Source organism: Rhineura floridana, chromosome 11, assembly GCF_030035675.1.
Source record: "Rhineura floridana isolate rRhiFlo1 chromosome 11, rRhiFlo1.hap2, whole genome shotgun sequence".
In the NCBI taxonomy this organism is placed as follows: Eukaryota; Metazoa; Chordata; class Lepidosauria; order Squamata; family Rhineuridae; genus Rhineura; species Rhineura floridana.
In genome coordinates this window covers 40,034,835-40,055,650 of record NC_084490.1, presented here as the reverse complement: position 1 = coordinate 40,055,650, position 20,816 = coordinate 40,034,835, and the positions used below count along the sequence as shown (strand labels likewise).

The 20,816-nt window shown below is 45.9% G+C and overlaps 2 protein-coding genes across 2 annotated transcripts in view; both read right to left on the bottom strand.

Annotated features, from left to right (window-relative positions):
* Nucleotides 1-11,189, bottom strand: part of PRR12 (proline rich 12) — a 42,919-nt gene extending 31,730 nt beyond the window's left edge. The window contains exons 1-3 of the mRNA XM_061590569.1: nt 10,504-11,189; nt 1,099-1,211; nt 292-453 (exon numbers count right to left, since the gene is read on the bottom strand). Of these exons, the coding sequence (XP_061446553.1) occupies nt 292-453; nt 1,099-1,211; nt 10,504-10,589 (361 nt within the window). The 5' untranslated portion in view covers nt 10,590-11,189. The remainder of the gene's footprint in view (nt 1-291; nt 454-1,098; nt 1,212-10,503) is intronic.
* Nucleotides 11,190-16,805: 5,616 nt separating this feature from the next.
* The window catches only part of PRRG2 (proline rich and Gla domain 2), a 31,019-nt gene continuing 27,008 nt past the window's right edge, over nt 16,806-20,816 (bottom strand). Inside the window, exon 7 of the mRNA XM_061590570.1 lies at nt 16,806-18,487. Within this exon, the coding sequence (XP_061446554.1) occupies nt 18,457-18,487 (31 nt within the window). The 3' untranslated portion in view covers nt 16,806-18,456. The remainder of the gene's footprint in view (nt 18,488-20,816) is intronic.

The window sequence follows — 20,816 nt, the reverse complement described above, 5'->3', positions numbered from 1 at the left end:
ATTCCCCAGCATCTCCAGGTACAGACAACGGGAAAGAAGTCTTGCCTTCGGGAGCTGCTGCTGGTCAGCAGAGCACACAATGCAGGCTTAGATGGACCGAGAGTCATGGCCCAATGCTTGCAGCCCATTCCCACCCAAGAGGCGACACACTCTGCCATCGGGTCCCTACCATCAGAGTTACATTGGCGCATCAGCACAAGCCCTTCCAAGAAAGCTCGCCCGCACCGTGCGATGAGCAACAAAGCTTCTGCCCTCCTTCTGAGCTACGGGGAGGCACTCCAGAGTAGTTACCTGTTTGCCAGGATGGGGTGCGGAACTGGGAGAGCAGGGAGGAGGCAGAAGGGCCTGGCTGCGGTGCCCGAGACTCCAGCGCCGAGATGAGGTTCATGACAGAGGCGTCTGGGGTGGCACTGCTGGCATGATGGAGCCCGGTCTCGAATAGGCCAGAGAGACCTGAAGAAGAAGAAGAGTTTAAAAAGAACAAGAGAAAGCAGATGAGGTGCTGAAAGACAACAAGACAGATAGATCAGGGGTGGAAAACCTTTTTCAACTTGAGGGCCACATTCAATTTTGGGGACCCTTTCAAGAGTCACATACCAGCAGTAGGCAGGGCCAAAGGCAAAACTGGGTGGAGCAACAGATATAAATTTTAACTTTGTACAGTAGGCTAGTTTCTATACACCCCTCCCTATCCTCCAGGCAACCAACAGGCATTAGTTCAAGGACATATTCCAGCCAGGCAAAAACGCTCTGGGAATGAAGTAGGGCCAGAGAGGACTAAATCCCCTTCGCCCCTGCCACAGTCCCAATCTAGATCCCCACTCACCCAAACTGGAACATATCTGCTTTGAGTTACGAGAGAACGTGCTGAGCACATACAAAGGAACAGGCTATCAATGTAACCTGTCATTCAGCCCTGAAACGTCGGGGCAAATTAAGTGAAGCAAAGCTGAACCAGGGCAGGGGAATGTAGGTAAGATGGCCATTCACACTTGTACAGAGAGGGCATTATAAAAGGGGGGGAGGGGAGGAAGGAAAGGGAAGCTTGGTTAAAACACGTGTGCATAAAGAAAATCCAGAGAACAAACAGCACAGTACCTGCCGGGTGGTGGTTTGTGGCGTAGCCCTGCAGAGGATGGGGGGTGGCATACGCTTGGCGGTGTAATATATCCGTGTCTGGGTGAGAGCTCCGGGATCCGCCGTATACCAAGCTGAAGGAGAGACAAAGAGATAGAAAGACTGTTGGTCTGACGTGGCAGCTTGTCAGGGAATGTAGCTGAGATCATTTTGTGCACTCAACATACTTTGGACATCCAGACTGCAAGCACAAGAGGGTTTCTTCAAGCTTATCAATGGAAAGCCTGTTAGCGACCGAGGGCAAGGAACCCAATTATTTGGAATTCTTTAATTCTGAGTGCACAAAAGCAGGGGATTTAGCACATGTGCTCCAAAGTTCAGAACCTGTTAACTTTCCAGGTGGCCTTGGGTGATCATGGGCATCCGCTCTTCACCTGTAAAATGGGCACATCAGCGCCCTCTTTCAAGATGAAGAAAATAATTATTCTATGTTTAAAAAAGCCCCACTGCATGCTAAAAGGTACTGCAGAGATGAAACTGGAACATCACAGGTGTAAGGAGAAATCTCCCCTTCCCTGTTATAGATGCTCAGAGAGAAAGAACAAGACCACCCCCGAACATACTTTTCCTCCTCTGCCCTATCCTCTTTCATTAGCAACCCACGCATGCAGGGAAAGGGACTGGAATGTGTAGCCAGTGATGCATGATGGGAAATGTAGTCGTCACCTCCTGCTTTCCCACAGCCTCTGTGTCTGACCTGCATCCCTTCCTCTCCCCGCCCCCCCACTCCACCCCACTCATACAGGAAGACGCAGCTGTCTAGCCCAGCGGTGAAAACACAGTGCACAGAAGAATGCCCCTCAGTCCTGGCCTGCTTCCTCAGCTGTGGGAACTGCCAAGATCTCTCTGTTCTTATCTGCAACCCAGTCAGGTCAGCCCCGCTCCTGACGCTGCCGACTTTTGTCCTTTACCTGCAATTCCTCTTTACATATACATGGTTCATTTTCCCCTGGATGATCTGTAGAAATATTCTCTATACACACACTCCAAAAGAATGACCTGGTCCACAGGCCAACTATGCAGCCTATTGTCAGATAACTGAGCACGCATGAGGCCTTGCTTCCAAGCCCTCTGCTCTAAGCTACAAAAATCACTTTCCCAGGCCCTGCCTTCTAAGCACCTGCTCTTTACCACCATTTTTTACAGAAGCCACAAGTCCTGATTCCCAACACGCTTCCATTGCTCCTGCCCCAAATACACATGCCAAGCCAGCATTTCTACTCCTCATATCAGAAAACACAGCTGCCTGAGCTCCAGTCACCCACTGAGTTCGACGAGCTTACTCCCAGGTGTAGTAGACACAGGACTGCAACCAGCTATCCGTCTGGGGCAACAACTTCCATGGAGTAAGGGGCTAGTGCTTCATGCAGGTTTGTTAAGATTGCTTAGATTTTAAAAAAAAGTATTCATCCACAAAAACGCCCCACCACTATCCCACACACAGGAGTTTCAGATCCCACATAGTAGGCCAGGCTCTCTCCTTCCAGATTTCCTTTGGGAATGACTTCGTGTACGTAATTCTGTGCAACGTGGCCACTCCCCTCCTTCCAGCGCCAAGCCAACCTGACACCGTTACTTATTTTTCTGAAATGTGTGTGTCGAGGCATGTGCCGCAATTATGCACATGCCATGCAGGAAATGCAAGCACAGCCCTGGGACAGAAGCCACACGGGGTATACACACCCCTCTTTGTAGACTCGCGTGACTCGCAGCCAGCTCACTAAGAGAACGCCCGCCTGCCTCAGGAATGCAGCTACCTGCAGAAAAATAAAACTTGCAGGGAGTGACAGAAGTTGCAAAGCGAAAGGAGACAAGAGAGAGAGAGCAAGGAAGGAGGTGACCCAACTAGCCACAAAGGCAGACAACCCCCCCACCCCCCGTGCACAGCTTGCCAGATGACAGCCGTGGGGTAAGGGTGGACTGTACAGTAGCAACCACAAGAGGGCCATTCTGCAAAGGGTTACAGGAAACAGGAAATAAGAGACTCTTTCATTCACCCTCATCACTGTCTCAATTCCTCACTTGCTACAGTGCACTGTGTCAACAGCTGAATGGAAAACCATCCCAAGGTATAGAAAGGCAGGCAGGCAGGCAAACACTGAGGTAGGCTACATCAAAATCAGCAACTGCTAGCACAAAACAGAGAACTCTCCTTATTCCCCATTATGCTCTGATCCCTCACTTAAATGGACAGTGGCTGATGGGAAGATGCTAGCAGAGACAGCAAAGCAAACTCTTATCAAACTACTGACCGCTAGTAGCACACCTCTCGTTATACCTCAAAACGGTGGAATTCACCCAAGTGTCTTCAGAAGGAGGTATTTCTGCTCTGTACTATTTTCAGTTACCTTGTATTAATACTTTTAGTTTGCTAAAGTGCTTTGCAATATTTGTTAAATCCATTCTCACAACAATCCTGCGAAGTACATCACTACTGTCCCCACTGTACAGAGCGGAGATTGAGTTGGAGAGTTTGTGACTTTTCGAAGGCCACACAGTAAATGCACAGCATGGGTAATTCTTGAGATCAGGCCTGCCGGGCCCAGGCCTAAGCATGAATCTCTATTCCTGCCCGCCCCCCTCAGGACACTGGCTCTTACCTACAAGGCCTACTACTAAGCAACATAGCTACACAGGTCACACCTTCCAGAGATCCAGACTACATGAGCAACACCTGGTAAGCTATTGAACCTGGGAGGTATGACAGGACCCTGAACAAATCAGTGGCTCTTGCCTACTGAGCCTCAGTTCCCCTCATCTGTAAATTAGGAAAAAGAGGGGCCCATCTCCCAGAGTGACTTGGGGATGATGACTGACATAAGGACATACTTTGCTAACTACCCAAGTCCTTTGAGGTAGGGAGGGCTACAAACCTGGCATTGCCTGTTGCAAGAAATGCATCTAAGCACAATGCTCACGCAAACAACCCTATTCCAGTTTACAGATTTCTTAATGTCATTTCACTCCTATTCTAATACAGAGGAGCTGAAGTAAGGAAGGAGAATACATACCATACTTTGAAGAGAAATACATATGTTTACTCCTGAATTGCTTACTTTAAAAAAATGAGTTGGACCCTCACTACACCTTTCCAGGGAACCCTGGCCTAGAATGCTGCCAAGATTCCTTCCTCTCTTAGGAGTAACCTTTCTATGGCAATTGCTACCAGCATACGGATGGGGTTGTGACCATTGAAGATTTGTTTCAAGTTATTTTAAAAAAACAGTGAATTTGAATGGAGTCTAAGATGCATGGGCAATAGCATGAAAAAAGGAGGGACAAGAGAGGTGATACTCTCCACAAGGATGCAGTCAGGTGCCTGCAAAAATGTACACCTTAAAAATTTAACAGCAAAATGCAAATTATACAAATGGACATGCTTTACTACTTCTCCCCAATTTTTAAATCTGGAACACGTGCCTGTGGAAAATCAACAAATAAGATGAGAAGCAGGAATGGAAAAAGGCGGGAACTGTGGACAGAGTGCAGGATTTTTTTTCAAGTGAAGTATATTTGAGTCCTTTTCAAATAATCTCTAGCTCCATGAGGACTAGAAATATATATTTTTTTAGAAACACACATACACTCAAGATTTCAGGCAAGCTAATGGAATGTGTACTCAAATGTTCTGTAGCCCAATGATAGCCATGTTTTGTAGATACAACAATTTGCACAAAGACATGCATCATGTTGTCACAATTGCTTAAAGGGTAATCCCTGCGCCAAAGGATCATGATACGCAAATACAATCTTTGCAGGTGAAAATGCATTGCACCAAGTGCACTCAACACATGAGTCAGAGCAAACATCCCAAATTTCTATTTACAGTACTTTTGTATCACAGGGCATACATGTAGCATATAAATGCGCTCCCTAAATGACTGTCTTGCATATGCAGCTACATGCAGAACAGCTATCTAATTGGGTTCAAGCACTAGTGGAGCAAGGTGCATGATCTATGCAAAACAATGCACAGAAATGGGCAGACCACAGATGCAGGAAGCAGGAGCAATGGAACTAGAACTACAAGTTATAGTAGGATGCACCTCATGGAGGACAGGCATAGAAAATGCATGTAGTGCCACAAGTGCAAGGGTAACATCAACAGCTTACCAGCCAAACAATCCACATGCCATGGGATATAAGCATATCACACAGATTTCCAGTATTCTCACGTACAGGATTACAAACTGGCAACAGATATAGCTGTGTTTGGTTTGCACTACTGTGTAAACACAAGATTTAATACTGGGTGTGGGACACAGCCTCCCCAGAAACTTCTGACCCTTATTGATGCAAAGACTGGCTTCAGAAGCTACAAGAGAGCCTGAGTTGGCTGTCTGCTCTTCTGCAGCCTGCCTAACTTCTTGGCCTTTCTCCTTACCTGAAGTGATGCACACATTATGCAAAATAAGCAAAACATATGCAAATCTGCATCTTTTATACAAGTTTTCAAATTCAGTTTTTCTTGACACTAAATTTGAATTGCCTTGGAGCTTCTTCTTTTAACACAGATTGCATACAAGTCTCAGCAACAGGGCACTCTCTGAAGCATGTCACTCGCAACTAGATCACAAAACACTAACTGTATCTGTTGCATTTATGTGGCTACACTATGTCACTACACTATGACACTGAACAGATAACACTCAGCCACATTCGCACCATACATTTATTCCACTGTTATTCCACTTTAAACAGTCATAGCTTCTCCCAAAGAACCCTGGGAAGTACAGTTTGTGAAGGGTCCTGAGGGTGTTAGGAAGCCCCTAATCCCCTCAGACAGCTACAATTCCTTGAGTGGTTTAACAATCAATCTCTCTTCTCAGGGAACTCTGGGAACTGCAGGTTGAGGGGAACTGGGGTCTCCTAATAACTCTCAGCACCCTTCACAAACTACACTTCCCAGGATTCTTTGGGGGAAATCTAACTGTTTAAAGTGGAATAATATTGGAATAAATGTATAGTGTGAATGCAGCCTCAAGTACAGTAGTAAAAGTGTAATTTCAATTATAGGTTAGATATTAAGATTTAGAGAATAAATTCAATATGATATAGGCTTGTAAGGTATAACTGAAATTATGCATCTTATTTTTCTCAATTTTTATACTGAAAAGTTAAAAACTTCTGTATGTGGAATGCACCTGAACACTGCTTTCATGTAAAAGAAATGTAAAATTTCAAAATTCAATAAAAAGTATTTGAATAAAAAACGTGTAATTTGTGAGAGAAGAAGTGCTCACCCCATAGGCTCCAAAGTCTACAGGAGACACACACCAAAGCCAAAGCACGCACATTGAACATCACTGCCTTGTGCCATAATAGCATCACAAGAGCAGCAAACCTGCAAAGGACAGCATGAGTCTCTTAAGTCCACAAGCAAAGTTCCAGAGGTGGATTTAGGATCAGGGAGATGAATTAAGGCCAAGAGAAACACGGCAAGAACTGAAGATATCAATGAGAGGGAAGCAAGGAGCCAAGCTCAATTAAGAAACACGGTAATGGGTGCTATACTCTTCACTTCCCAGCACAGAGGAGAAGCATGCAGCTGGCCACCACACAGTCCCATCACACTAACTCAGCCTCTTGACTTCTCCAGTCAAGTGTCTGGTTGCCTGGGATGTCTGAGAAGGGCCAGGAAGCCTTTGTCAATTGGGAAAAAACATACTCTCCAACTTGGAAGTCCTGATTGCCAACCTCAGATAGGTAAAATCTTGATGCACTTGGAGGCAGGGAGAACAGGGACTTGACAGGTATTGTATTCTGCATACAGTGCACTCAAATTCACTCTTGTGGCTGTATCACCAAACTTGCAAAAGATTCAGAAACTCTTCAGGACCATGCCCCACACCAAACACATACCTGGGCTTTCAAAAGGAACTGAAGGGATCCTAATCAGCTTCACAAAGGTCATCCCTTTCTGAAGGCAGTGTTAAACATAAGGGCAGAGCAAAGGAAACCCTACACAATGAAACAACACACTAGGCCAGGAATTCTCAAAGTTTTGTCAAACTAATGGTGAGCCTCTGTAAGCCTCAAACACAATGGTTCAAGGTTCCACAAATGTAACTAAAGCCACAATAAATATGGATCATCCCTTGGCACTCTTTATCCCAGTGGCTGGGCGAGGGAGAGGAGGAAGGGGATGCCTTAGACTAGAGAGACAAGCTGAAATGCCAAAGGGTCATAAGTGCTGGGCGATTGCTCCTTTGGGGTAGAAAATGCAGCAATCAACATAAGAGACCGCAAACACAGCCTCCTGATTTGCTTCCTATATGCCTGCATGCATGTGTATAGTGGAGATGATTTATGTTCAGGTGGTCTCACTCTGCTTCTTGGCCCACTTGAGATAACATATGTGTACATACATATCTAAATTCACATCTGCTGTGATAACCAGCACAGCACTACCACATCCATGCACCAAGAATCGTGGAGATAGCCTATCTGGAATCTGATACCTCACTTCTCCTCAGTCACTTGACCCCAGTTCCCCTTTCCAGAGAACTCGTAAGTAGTTCTGCCTCCTAAAATCTCATACTCTTAAAGCACTAGACCACACACAGCTTCCAGGGAACCCAGGAGTAGTATGCCCCAGTATGGCCTTCCCCATCGTTCTTCAATTACTGCAAGGGAAATCCACAAAACACACTAGCCACAGGCAACACTGTCTCATTTAAATGTGCATGCACCAGCCTACACATGTGCCAGCAGCACAAGCATTCCAGCATTGTACCTGCACAGACTACAGACCACTAGTGTGTTAACACTTCACTCATGTGAGCTGACGCACACATTAAGGGCATTTGTATAAGATGGACAGCGGCCACATGGAATGTTTACATGGGAAAGCACTTTTTCTGTGGCCAGTATCACATTTAAATAAAGTTTCACATTACCACCTTCTTACCAAAAGATAACAAGCAGGGGGCTAACTCGAACAGTTTATACAAGAACCCCTTGCTCAGTGCCAAGATGCAGCATTGGGGGGGGCATTTTGACACTGATGCAATTGCATCCAGGGAGTAGAATCAGATGTGCAACAGATACACAGAAGTATGGGACAAGCGGAAGTAATATGGTACAATATAGCATCCTTCCACCCTCCTTACCTACATAAACATCAAGACTGGGAAAGGGAATGAAAAAGCAGCAAATTGGCCTCTGATGCCAAAAGACAAAACGCCTGGTGTTGTGGGAAATGAGCAAGAGCACTGGAATGCTGGAAGCTGCTCTGTACCAAGTTAGACCGTGAGCCTATCTAGCTCAGTACTGTCTACACTGGCTGGCAGTGGCCCTCCAGAGTTTCAGACAGGGGTCTCCCGAAGACAGTCCTACCTGGAGATATCGGGGACTGAACATGGGACCTTCTGCATACAAAGGAGATGCTCCACTACTGAGCTTGGATGGATGAGAGTCTGGGACATTTCACTCTGCTGGGTTCTCTTTAGATCAAAGTGGGATTGGGGATCCAGGACTCCTACAGGAAGGGAGCAGGAACTATTAGGTTAATGTGATCTGACATTCCTGGGTTCTCCAAACAAAAAGGCAAGGCTGAATACAGCCTTTACCAACCTGGGGCTCACAGGAATTACAGTCCCAAAACATCTGGAGGGTGCCAGGTTGGTATGGCTGACCTAATATGTTAGAGCAGAGTTCTGGATGGGTAGAAAGCTCCACACATCCTTGGTCCTTTAAAGGTGTTTGGGGGGGGGGTGCAGGGCTACCATATTTCTCTCTGAGAGCAATCAGATGTGTGTTTATAGCAAATACAGAGGGGATGGAATGTATCCTGCCACAAGATCAGCCAACCCTCTCCCACTTTTTCTAAGTGAATGGGGTGGATCAGATATTTATGCAGTGGAAACCCCAAAAGTTCTGCCCCTTCATGAGAAGCATCCCCAGGAACAGATAGCCAAAGGTTTAAAGTTTGAAAATCAAAGGGCTCCACCCTCCTTCACTAGGTCTCTAAGATTCATGGAGCCAACTCCCACCTTTTGTGGCTCTCATCTACAAATGATGATGCCCTAATAGGCATAAACCACACAAACCACAGTGGTTGTGTGCCCCAGTTAGCAAGCACAGCTTAAAGAGAGTCGCCAGGCTTGCAGTCCCCATCTGTGGCTTCTTTCACAGAGAAAGCACTGGAAACAACGGGGGTTCCCACCATCCTGTACTTCCCTTCCTTATTTAGAGTGTCACTCCCCATGCCCTTTTCCAAACACCTTCATCTCAATTCCCCTACATAAGGATTTGTCCTATATTCTACAACTTCACGCAAAAATGAAACGCAGCTTCACTCTGCACCCCTATCAACCCTGTCTGCACAGAGGGATACATACATGTCGACATGTGGATAATACAGGGGGAGCTCACCCGCCCTGCCATTGAGTCCTTTCTCATCTTGTGAGTTAGGTAGAGAGAACAGAGGGCAAAGCCTCCTTAAAGGTAATTCTGTACCACCCTCCCAGCACAGAAGAAAATTACTCCAAGAAGTGCTGATTTTTCCAAGACCATGTTCCCTGCCACAAAGAGAGGCTTCTCACTTCATTCCGTAGCATGTATACAGTATAAACAGAAGTCAACTATTGCAAAAAGGCATCTTCTTAAGTGCCTACATAAGCCTGGCAGAACAGAAAGTTAAAACAGAAGGTGCCTGCTGAATCTCTGCAATGCCCTTTCTTCCATGAATGGGATAAGGGGTGTCCTCCACTGGACACTTCTCAATTCATGCACCCCTAGAGGCAGGAAAAAAAGAGAAATCCCAAAGCCATCACACAGTGCCTCTCTCTTTTTCCTCACCTGCATGGAATTAAAAATACTTGCTCCCTACAGAGGTTGTGGGGTTGCTTTGCATGGGGGAGACTTAAGGATCAACACTTCCCTTGCACCCCTGCCTTTTGTACACATACGTTTGTGCCCCCCCTCCCCCGCTCTGGGGAACTGTGTGCCTCAGTTGCTCCCCCATTCCACTGCATGGCCTAGAGGCTCAGCACAGGCCGCCGCCGCCGCCGCCTCCTCTCCCCCCCCCCTTTGCACAAGGCAACCCTCCCAACGCGAGGAAGGTCTCAACATTGCACCCCAAATGCCATGCCTTAAGCTGAGAGCAAAAGCACAGCCTTCGGCATTCTCCTCTGCGAGGGGCCGCCCCGGGTTCTGCACCCCACTTTCCCTCTCTCATCCCCCGCTTTCCCAGGCCCAGAGGTGGAGGCCTGTGCAGAAGCAAAGGAGGGGCTGGGAAGGGAAGGGGTTCCTTCCTTGATCCCCACCAAGCCCGGTCCTTCCATCGCTGCCCGGGAGGGGGGCTCCCTTTTCCTCTCGCCCGCCCGCCCGCCACCACCACCACCTCTCCTCCGGCGGCCTGACCTGGCCTTGGCCGAGCGTTCGTAGCTCCATCCCGGGCCGGCGCCCAGCGGATCCCCAAAGCCGGCGCTGGGGTAGTTCCTATCCATGGGGAGCGGGCGCCGTGGAGCAGGCGCCTGGGGCCGGCCTCGGTCCGTCGGTCCGTCTCTCCGCTCAGTCTGGGTGCCCCCTGCGCCTCCCCCCGCGGCGGCGTCGGTCGAGGGGGGGCAATCGGGGAGGAGATCGTGGAGGGAGGGGGGGTCCCTCCTCCTCCTCCCCCCCTCGGCCGCTGCGCTCCCCCGCTCGGCCTCAGCTCAAGCAGCGGGCTGGCGCTGGCGCTGGGGCGGTTGGAGGAGGAGGAGGTGGCGGCGGTGGCAAGCCTCTGGGAGGCGGCTCATGGTGCAGCCATGTTCGCTGGGCGTCTGTCTGCGCTCCGCTCCGCTTCCTCCCACAATCCCGTGCTGGGGAGAAGAGAGGAGGGAGGGAGGGAGCGAGCCAGCCAGCCAGCAAGCGGGCGAGCGGGCGGGCGACGGAGGGATGGTGGACAGACGGAGCGATGGCTGGAAGGAAGGAAGGAAGGAAGAGACAGGGACGCAGGGAGAGAGTCGGAGAGAGAGATGCAGGAAATGGAGCAGGAAGGAGAAGGGGCTGCCAGGAGACGGTGGGGAGGGAGGGAGGCGGGCAAGGAAAGCGAGAACGAAGGATGGACGAAGTAGGCACGGAGAGGGGGGAAAGGACAAAGGCTAGACGAAGTAATCGGGTGGAAGGAATGGGTGCCAAGTCCGGCCAGGATACAGAGGAGGAAAGGTGGATGGAGGAAGGAGGCGATGGGAAGATGGGGGGGGGAGAGAAGCCAGAATAAGCGGGAAGGGATGGATGGAGAAGAGGGGCAGAAAAAAGGAAAGGAGAAAACGATGGAGGGAATGGGGCAGAACAGCAGGAGGAAGAAAGAAATAAAAGCTGGTGGGAACTTTTTCCTGAGCGCTGCGTTGATGTCTCTTGTGCCTTAATTTCGACGTGTGAACAGGCAAACTTAATGCCGAGGTGGACAGAAGAAAGTGTCATTGAAGAAGGTTGCTGGGAGTTTGGGGAGTTTGCCTACTTAAGGGCTTCACACGTTTACAACCGTGGACTGACGGCCATGGCTTTTTGTAACGTTTGAAGGGCATTCGTATATCTAAAAAGACACGGTGAACTCGCTCTTTGGAGCCCTGATTGGCTAAGGCTCCTGGGCATGTATTTTACCGTGTGTTTTCGGACATGTGGGAATGCCCTTCAAAATGTTGCAGTGGAGACAGAGTCAACCCCTGAAACATATGAGAGTTCTTTAGCAATGACAATACAAAGTGGCCCTCAGGGTCCCTTCATATAAAGGTGTCGGTGAAAGTGTACATCAGCATGTGCTGGATGTTTGCTTTTACCATGAGCGTATGTATTTAGACGGTACTGGGTGGGGAAGGATCTTAGCTTAGTGGTAGAGAATATGCTTTGCATGTGCAAGGTCCCATATTCAATCCCTGGCATCTCCAGTTAGGGCTGAGGGAGACCGGGCTGAAGCCCTGGAGTGCCACAATCACTGTTGACAATAATGACCTACATGCACCAATGGTCTGACTTGGTGTAAGGCAGCTTTCTATATTTTCCTATAATAACTTCAGACACTACAATGTTAGTATTTTCTCCCTTTTGTACCTCGTGACTTCAGTTATATACACACTATGAAAAAATGTGTGCATCTGGCCATGTATTACAGGGTACACTGCAAGTACATGCTGACACTATACTGTTTAAGTATCCTTAAACTGAAAAACTAAACACCTGTGTACTGCACCCATATAGTTATGTAATAGGCATTTGCACAGTTTTCATACATGACAGTGTATTCTGGGATGGCTAACCTGTGGTGCTGCAGGTGTTATTGGAATGCAGCTCCCATCATCCCTGACCATTGGCCATGCTGCCTGGGGCTGATGGGAGTTGTAATTCAGCAACATCTGATGGGCCACAAGTTAGTCACCCCTGTTGTGTTGGCTTCCAGAGGCTCTCCTAATTATCACCCATATTGACCTGCAAACACAAAATCTGGCAATGAAGCCTTATAAGAGCAAGTTACACGAATCCACAATCAATTCTCGCTGAAGGTGAATTGGTTTTAAGGCACAGAAGTTAACAGGCCAGAGGCGATTTACAGCTTCAGCTGGAGGGAGACCTCAGGTCATTTAAAAGACTTTAACCCAAGATAAAAATAGGTTTGAGGCCTGAGTCAGTCTAGTATTTTAGCTTGGGTTGAAGTTAAATGGCCTGTAGCTTGTTTTGTCTCAGACACAACTAGCTACAGGCTATTCAAATTCAGGCCTGAGGTAAAAATACCCAGCTGAGGTGAGAGGGAGACAATCCCAAACCCCGTTTACTGACTGCAATACAGCAGCAATTTTGCCCTGTCAAAAAGAGTAAAATTTCCTAAATAAGAACCAGTGTCTATTGGTTGCAGAATGTTACACCTCTTCCCTCCTTCTGGGTACTAGAACTGGAAAGGAGTGGTTTCTAATTGTCAAGGACTCCAGAGCTTGAATCTCACGACCAGAAGCTGGGATTTACCCCAGCCACCTACTTGGGCCTGTAGGCAGTCAGAGCCCTCTATAGGAGCAGACAGGAATTGTGGTGTGTAATGTCAGCTCCTACAATTGGCAGGTAGTATGAAGTGTCTGGATTGGCCAGGCCCAGTATAAATACAGTATGTACTAGGTGCCTATCCCTCTGCAGTTTAGCTGTCAATAGTGTACTGTAGCATGCTTCACTCTAGCTGTTGACATCAAGGAGTTTACTAAACTAGATAACATACCCTCCAGGTGCAAAATGAGCCACTGGGAGTCCAGTTTTTTCACACACCAAGAATTTGGACCCAGATGAGTTCTTCTGGTTGTGAGAATTCACTACCACAAGAGGTAGTGATGGGCACACCCTTGGATGGCTTTAAAAAGGGATTAGACAAATTCATGGAGAATAAGACTATCAGTGGATACTAGCTGTGATGGCAATGTGCTACCTTCAGCGTTGGAGGCAATATGCCTTTGAATACCAGTTGGTGGAAATCACAAGTGAAGAGAGTGCTGTTGTACTCATTTCCTGCTTGCAGCCTTCCTATACAGGCATTTGGTTAGCCATTGTGAAAACAGGATGCTGGACTAGATGGGCCTTTGGTCTGATCCAGTAGGGTGCTTCTTGTGGTCTTAGGGAGAAAAATTATTCTGTACATGCTTAAAAGCATTTTATCCTCAAACCAAGTTGCAAATGCAAAGCAAAAGCAAAACCAGAAGATGTACTTTGAAGTAGGAACTCAACTGTGGGATAGGGACATACTAGAGTAAAACAATACTAGTAAACGAACTTGCATGGTTTTGCGTGCTGCAAAAATAAATGCATGGTCCTGACTGCTGTCCAGTCCAGATATAAAACATCAACAGAACTCCTGCACCAGAATATTTTATCCCGTATTTAGCTTGCTTACTTTTTGCTGGAATGCTCATGCTTGTGTGGTAAACTTCATGTCCTGCCTTTTTACTCTTTAGGTTTCAGATTTTTCCAGTAACCAGTGTATTTTGAACTATGTATGTGCCAAATGTTGGTGTTGTGGAAGTACCTCAACTGGCCTCCACTAGAAGTCGGGCATTTAGTGTTGCCGGTCCCTTGCTGTGAAACACTCTTCCAGCAGATTCGGCAGGCATCTTTGCTTTTGACTTTCAGACATCTCTTGAAGACTTTTTTGTGCCAACAGGCCTTTGCAGCTGTTTAATGTTTGATTAGCCAGTCACTTATATTTATTTATTTATATTTTTAAATGCTGTTTTATATATTAACAGTGTATACCACCTTGATAGTTTATGATATGGCAGTATAGAAATACTTCCATTAAATAAATGTCATGTTTCTTTTACTAACCTTTTCCTACGTAGACAGTAGAAAGCTGAAAGGGCCATAAGCTCAATGGTAGAGCACATGCTTTGTATTCAAAATGTAGATGCAGTCTCTGGCATCTCCAGTTAAATGGTCAAGTAGCAGAAGATTAAAAAAAGCTGTTGCTCCTCAAAGCTGGCAATGCTACAGTAGATGGACCACTAGTCTGACTTACTATAAGGCACCTTCATGTGTCTACATTTGGTACAAACTAGTCCAAAGATATCCTGAAAACTAGAAACTTCCACTTGTATCTCTCTTCCTCAAAATAGCTTGACTTCTGTACACCAGCAGAGTTAAGGCAGTATCACACCATTCAGAAATTTGACATTTAGTACAAATATGTCTGCAACAGATAAAAACTTGAAATTTAAAACCTATCAACTAATATACTAGTAAAGTCTAAATAATAATATATTGTTTACCTCTGTCCCGTCTTCACAACAGTGGCTGGTGTTTAACCAGGGAACAATCCAAGCACAGATGTGATGGAATAGTAGGCTGTGGGAGTTTTCCCTGTTATACATACCTTGAAAAAAATCATATTGGGGAGGAGTCCTGTAGTAGCAGCCATTAACGTAACAGACTTTACAGAATACAAGAAGTGGAGTATAGGGACAAGCCAGTAACAGGATCACAGAGCACAATAAGGGACCTTTCAGACATCTTTTTTTATTGTGCATTCATGATTATTTGTCCTCATTATGATATTGGGACAGTTATACCCAATCCCACTTTCAATACTGTTTGCACCTGCAAGTTTCTAAGCAAACATACCACTTTATTTCCAACTAGTGCTTGTCCTGTTGCTTCCTGATGAAATCTTGTAACTGTTTATACTGCAAATGTTAAGGGGGGTGTCCTGCTTTTGTTGTGCTGCAGGGCAAGAGTACCCTTTCTCCACACTGACACATCAAAGCAGCTGGGCACTTAATTTTGTAAGCACACCTCTGATGGCATAGCATACGCATTTTCCTTCTGTAGTCTGTTCTGGTTCTGAGCTCTCCAGCAATGAGAGTAACAAACCAAAACAGCAAGAAAACAAACCCTGAAGATACACTTTACAATGCATCATTAAAAACTCAGGACTTACCTGCAGTATACATTTAAAGCATTTTTATACCCCTTTAAACAGTCATGGCTTCCCCCAAGGGAACTGTAGTTTGTTAAGTGTGCTGTGAGTTGTTAGGAGACTCCCTATTCCCCTCCCAGAGCTACAATTTTCAGTCAATCCCTTGTCCCAGGGAACTCTGGGAATTGTAACCCTGTGAGAGGTGTAAGAAGGGTCTCCTGACAGCTCTCAGCACCCTGAACAAGCTACAGTTCCCAGGATACTATGGGGGCAGCTTAAAGGGGTATGATACTGCTTGAAATGTGTAGTAGATATGGGACCTCAGATGGCAACACATCCTCTCAAAACCAGACACATTGGTTGCATCCAGAGCTAACATAGACCACAGCACAATGTGCTCTGCCATGGGGCCTCTGCAAAAATCCTTTATATTGTGCATTCATTATGATTTGTGCTTAGGGTTGCCAGGTTCAGGGCCTGAGACTGATCCTGTATCTTTAGAAGAAGAGAAAGTCAGCCAAGTGCAGGTGTTCTTGAAACACTATAATGAGAAAAACCACAAGGTGGAATTCTCCCTTCCCCCTGCACAACTTTTAAAGATATAGAAGACCTCTTGGAAGCTGGGCCTGGCAACCAAGAGGTCTTCTGTATCTTTAAAAGTTGTGCAGGGGGAAGGGAGAATCCCACCTTGTGGTTTTTCCCATTACAATGTTGCAACACCTGCAGTTGGCTGACTTTCTCTTCTCCTAAAGATGCAGGATCAGTCTCAGGCCATGAACCTGGCAACCCTATTTGTACTTGTGATGCTGTTGGGGAGGTTATATGCAATCCAACTTTCAATATTGTTTTTGCCTGTAAAAGTTCTGGATTGGGAATACTGCTTCTTTCCCAATCAGTGTGTATCTTGAAACTTCCTGCTGAAATCCCATGCCTTTTTATACCACAAGTGTTCTGGTTTATTTTCTGTCCTGCTTTCACTGCAGCAGACAGGAAGAGTGTCCATCCAGATGGCAATAATATAGTAACATTGGGGAAGCATTGCAGAACTAATAAAGCGGAATAATGTGCGGATGGTCCAGTATAAATCTATCACTAATGCTGTATTATTGCATCAATGACATGTTGCAGGAGGGGCCCTAAACCACTTTGACTGCTCTTTATAGAGGCTCAGCAATGTCTCAGCTGCCAAGTCTTGGCAACCTGGAATCACTTGATAGTTTCTTCTTAAGAGTAAGTGAAACCTGCCTGTGCAAACCTAGAACCAGGAGCTAATCCAACAGGAAGGACAAGAAGTAGTTAATATTTTATTTTCTTCAAACATTATGATAAAAGATTCACAGATGACTCAGTTATTTAGATACCTTCTTACCCACACAGCAGCAATACCTGCTCCCCCAGAGTTATGAAGATGTGTTCGCTCTACTGTGCTCAGATCCAAGCAAACAATACTTCAGGACAGGCAAGTGCAGAGGCAGGATGGATATGAGTTTAACATATGTGCATGTATGTGCATTTTGCCCAGTTTATTATATAATCATCCCCATCCCCCACACATCCTGTACTGCACAAATAGCTGCTGGATGTGCATGTAAACATATTTTTGCTACTGTTCTTACACACTTACATCATGATAGAGGTGAATATATTTTCAACAGCTAATGTGTATATTCTTACCAGCCGATGTTTATATTCCCTTCTAAACAGCCTTGTGCCCACATCTTGCCCACACACACACATAGTGCATTTATTTATTTTATTTATTTAAAATATTTCTATCCCGCCCTTCTACCTTGTAATAAGGCACTCATTTATTTCTCATTCACTCATTTTCACACTTCAAATATACTGGGGGGCATTCAACTTGGATTGTAAATGTGCCTCCACCATTATGTAATTGTCAGGGCCAGCCCAGGGTCATGTGTGGGCATACACACAAACCTAAGGAGAGAGGGGGGCTGTGGCTCAGGGACAGATCATAATGCATTGCATGCAGATGTTTCTAGATTCAACCCTTTCCAGATTTTTTTTAAAGTATCAGGTAGCAGATGATGTGAAAGGGCTGTTCCTGCTTGAGACACTGGACAGCAACTGCCAATCATAGCAGATGATACTAGGCTAGATAGACAAATAGTCTGACCTGGTGTAGAGCAGCTTCCTGCGAGGCCTATGTTGTTAGATATGGAAAGCATGTTCTTTAGATTAGGACCATATAGCAGGCATGGCTCTCTATTAAACAGGCAAGCGCAGAAGGCCAGGCTACCAGTATTTATGCCAGACTTTAGCCAATGCAGAGACTTCATACTGCAAGCCAACCACAAAAGCCAATATTATTCACTCCTATTCCTGTCTGCAACTTAATAGCACTCTTGAGCATACAGAGTCAAGGGCAGATTGCTAGGCTAGGGCCCAGTCTTGGGTCATAAGATTTCTTGTTCAAGACCTGCAGACCCTGATAGTTATTTTATCAGGCATGAACAAGCATGTCTATCCTGAACCACACACACATCCGACCCACCTTCCGTCAAACTCTTGCACACTCGAGCCATGATAGAAAACAAAGCTACCCCAAGGCTTGTTCATGATACAGGTGGTGAAAAGGAGAAAGATTTGTGTAAGATTCTGTGTACATTTTGGATTTGGAGATGTACAATTGGTGATTCATATTCATGCCAGTGTAGCAAAGATCAGTCATATTATTCACATTCGCAGATTTCAGATTCTCATTCCTCAAACAACGTTATAGAGCATTCTCTCCTGCACACTTCACACACACAGTCTTCACATAGTGCACACTCATATCCAATACACATTCCTTTGTCCACATCAGTGTCACATATGTAGGTGTCCCCCTCAGCTTTGTTCAGGTCGTCGCACAGTGTTTTTTTCTGCACATAAATTGGAGGTGGGGGTTAACACTTTCTTCCAAAAATATTGATCCAGCTGTCGGCAGCTCAGGTTGGTGGGGCACTGTTGGTGCTATTCCTGGGGGGGGGGGGAAGAACAGGGTTTCTTATCAGTGAAAAAGAAGCCACACATTGACAGTAGTGGGTGAAGGAGAGGAGCAAAGCTAATATGCTTAAAACTTTCCTTTTAAGTGGAAAGTTGCAAAAGATATCTTCAGGACAAACCTTCCCCCCCCTTCTATTTATGAATGATGGAGGAAATCTCTCAATGTAGTGCTTGTTCTCATAACCTTCTTGCAGTAGTATGCAAAAAGTGATTCTGGGCCGAGTTCTGCTTTCACACGGCCATCATGGCACAAGGCAGTTCAGGTCGGAAGTCAACATAAGCCCAGCAGCTGCCACACAAGAGAGACCCCATAGACCCTCCTTTGTGACATGCAGTGTTCTTCCACTCAAGAAGGAATGTGGGTTCTTTCCCATCCTAAAGCTGAGCCCAAAATGAGGGAAAGCTACAGTGGTCTTGCTTCCTCCTGGGGAAAATGTACAAAATGGATTCAGGCTCTTACCAAATGCATCCTCCCCACCCAACCTTGGTGTCTGCAAATTAGAGAAAGCAAGCCAGAAAGTTGTTGCACTGCCTTCCAAGTCCAAAGTGCACAATAGCAGCAGTGCTTCCTTCCCAATTAACACTGCATTGCTGCCTAAATTCAGTGCATTGCTCACTATGGCCGCTTTGCATTATAAGGGATTTGTGCACTTCACTTAGTGATAGAGACAGATCTAAATATATATGTATATATTTGTCCCAGTAGCCCTTACCACAACCTGAAATCTGTTTTGCACCTAGCATAGTCTACTCTAATTAAATCTACATAACACCTTTTGCACTCAGTCTCAAGACATCCGAATTACTGATCTGGGGCCTTTCCCATCATGTCCAGCTTTTTCTCCTGCTGTGACAGGTTTGAAGAGGCCCTCAGCAGAGGCCGTCTTATGGCAGCCCCCCCCTCCTCACCTGGTAGTGGCAGCAACAAGCACTCATTTAAATTTCCTGCAGTACCCCAGAGTGAAACTACATTACTGGGACTGCAGGAAGTTTAAATGGTAGTTCACCATAAGGACCATGGCAGCTGCCCAAAAATGTTGGGTGCTGATGTGTGATCCTCATCCATCCTGAAGAAGAGAACTACTTGAAAGCTTGCTCACTGCTTTGTGACATTTTGGTTGGTCCTAATGAAGCTATTACCCTAATGTTACTTACGGGTTGATATTTTTTTCTGAATGGAAGAACACAGCTACCTGCAATTTTTGACAAGTTCACAGGTTTCTGTCAGGGTTTAGACTAACCTAGACCTCAAACCTGGAATCTCCTCACATGGGGAGCAAGGGGAGCATGATTCTTCAGTAGATCTCCACACTGCTAAGGATCTTGAGGAGCTATCAGATTGAGACAACTCTGCCCCTGGACTGGAGAGCTCCATACCCCATTTCCTTTGGGGCCAGAACAGCAGAGGAGATGGTGAGCCAGGCAGGAACTTCAGAGTGGGGATGGGTGAATCTATCAGTTTCAGTTTCTAATTTTTCCAAGTTCAGTTCACCATATTTCCATATCAGTGTGTGAATTAAAAAAAAAAAAGTCCTCATAAAAATTCGGCAGCATTTCAGTGCACATTTCTCCTAAAATACACATTTTTGTATATAATTTTCCTTAACGTACATATTTTTTGCAAAGCCATTTTCCCTTATATGATGCATTTTTGTACGCTATTATCACAAAAAATGCATTCCTTTGCAACTTTCCCCTAATACGTACTTTTTTGTACACATTCCTTGGCTGGAGAACAGCATTGCCAAATCTGGGTAAGTGCAAATTTCGAAGGATGGCTGTGTTTGGTTCACGTATTGTTTCAGAAAGTGTGGATTAGGTAGATTCACATATAAATGCAAACTCAATTGAATTTCTTCCCATACCTACTTTGGAGCCATTGAAGTGCCTGGCTAGCTGCCTGTGGGGCTAGTTAGGAGGAGGAGGAAGCCCATGGAAACACCTGCTTGGATCAGGGCCTGACTGAGAGCCAGGAAATTACATTCCCAGCCTGAGCTACTTAATTGCTGCTGAAGGAACAACTCTCATCTAACCACAAGTCCTCCTAACTTGCCTTCTACGCTGCTACCTAACTTTCCCAATTAAACAAAAGACACTCAGCTGTTAAGTTTTTAACAGCAACAATATTAAAAGATTTAAGTAAAATTAAAATAGATAAATAAAACAACACAGTTTTGGGGTTTTGGCTAAACCCAGCCAGATGGAAAAGAAAGTTACATTTTGTGCGTCCATTCTATGCTGTAGTTCCTGCCTAGCATTCTGTCAGTTGCCATCACATCACATTTGCTTTCCATCCTTCCTG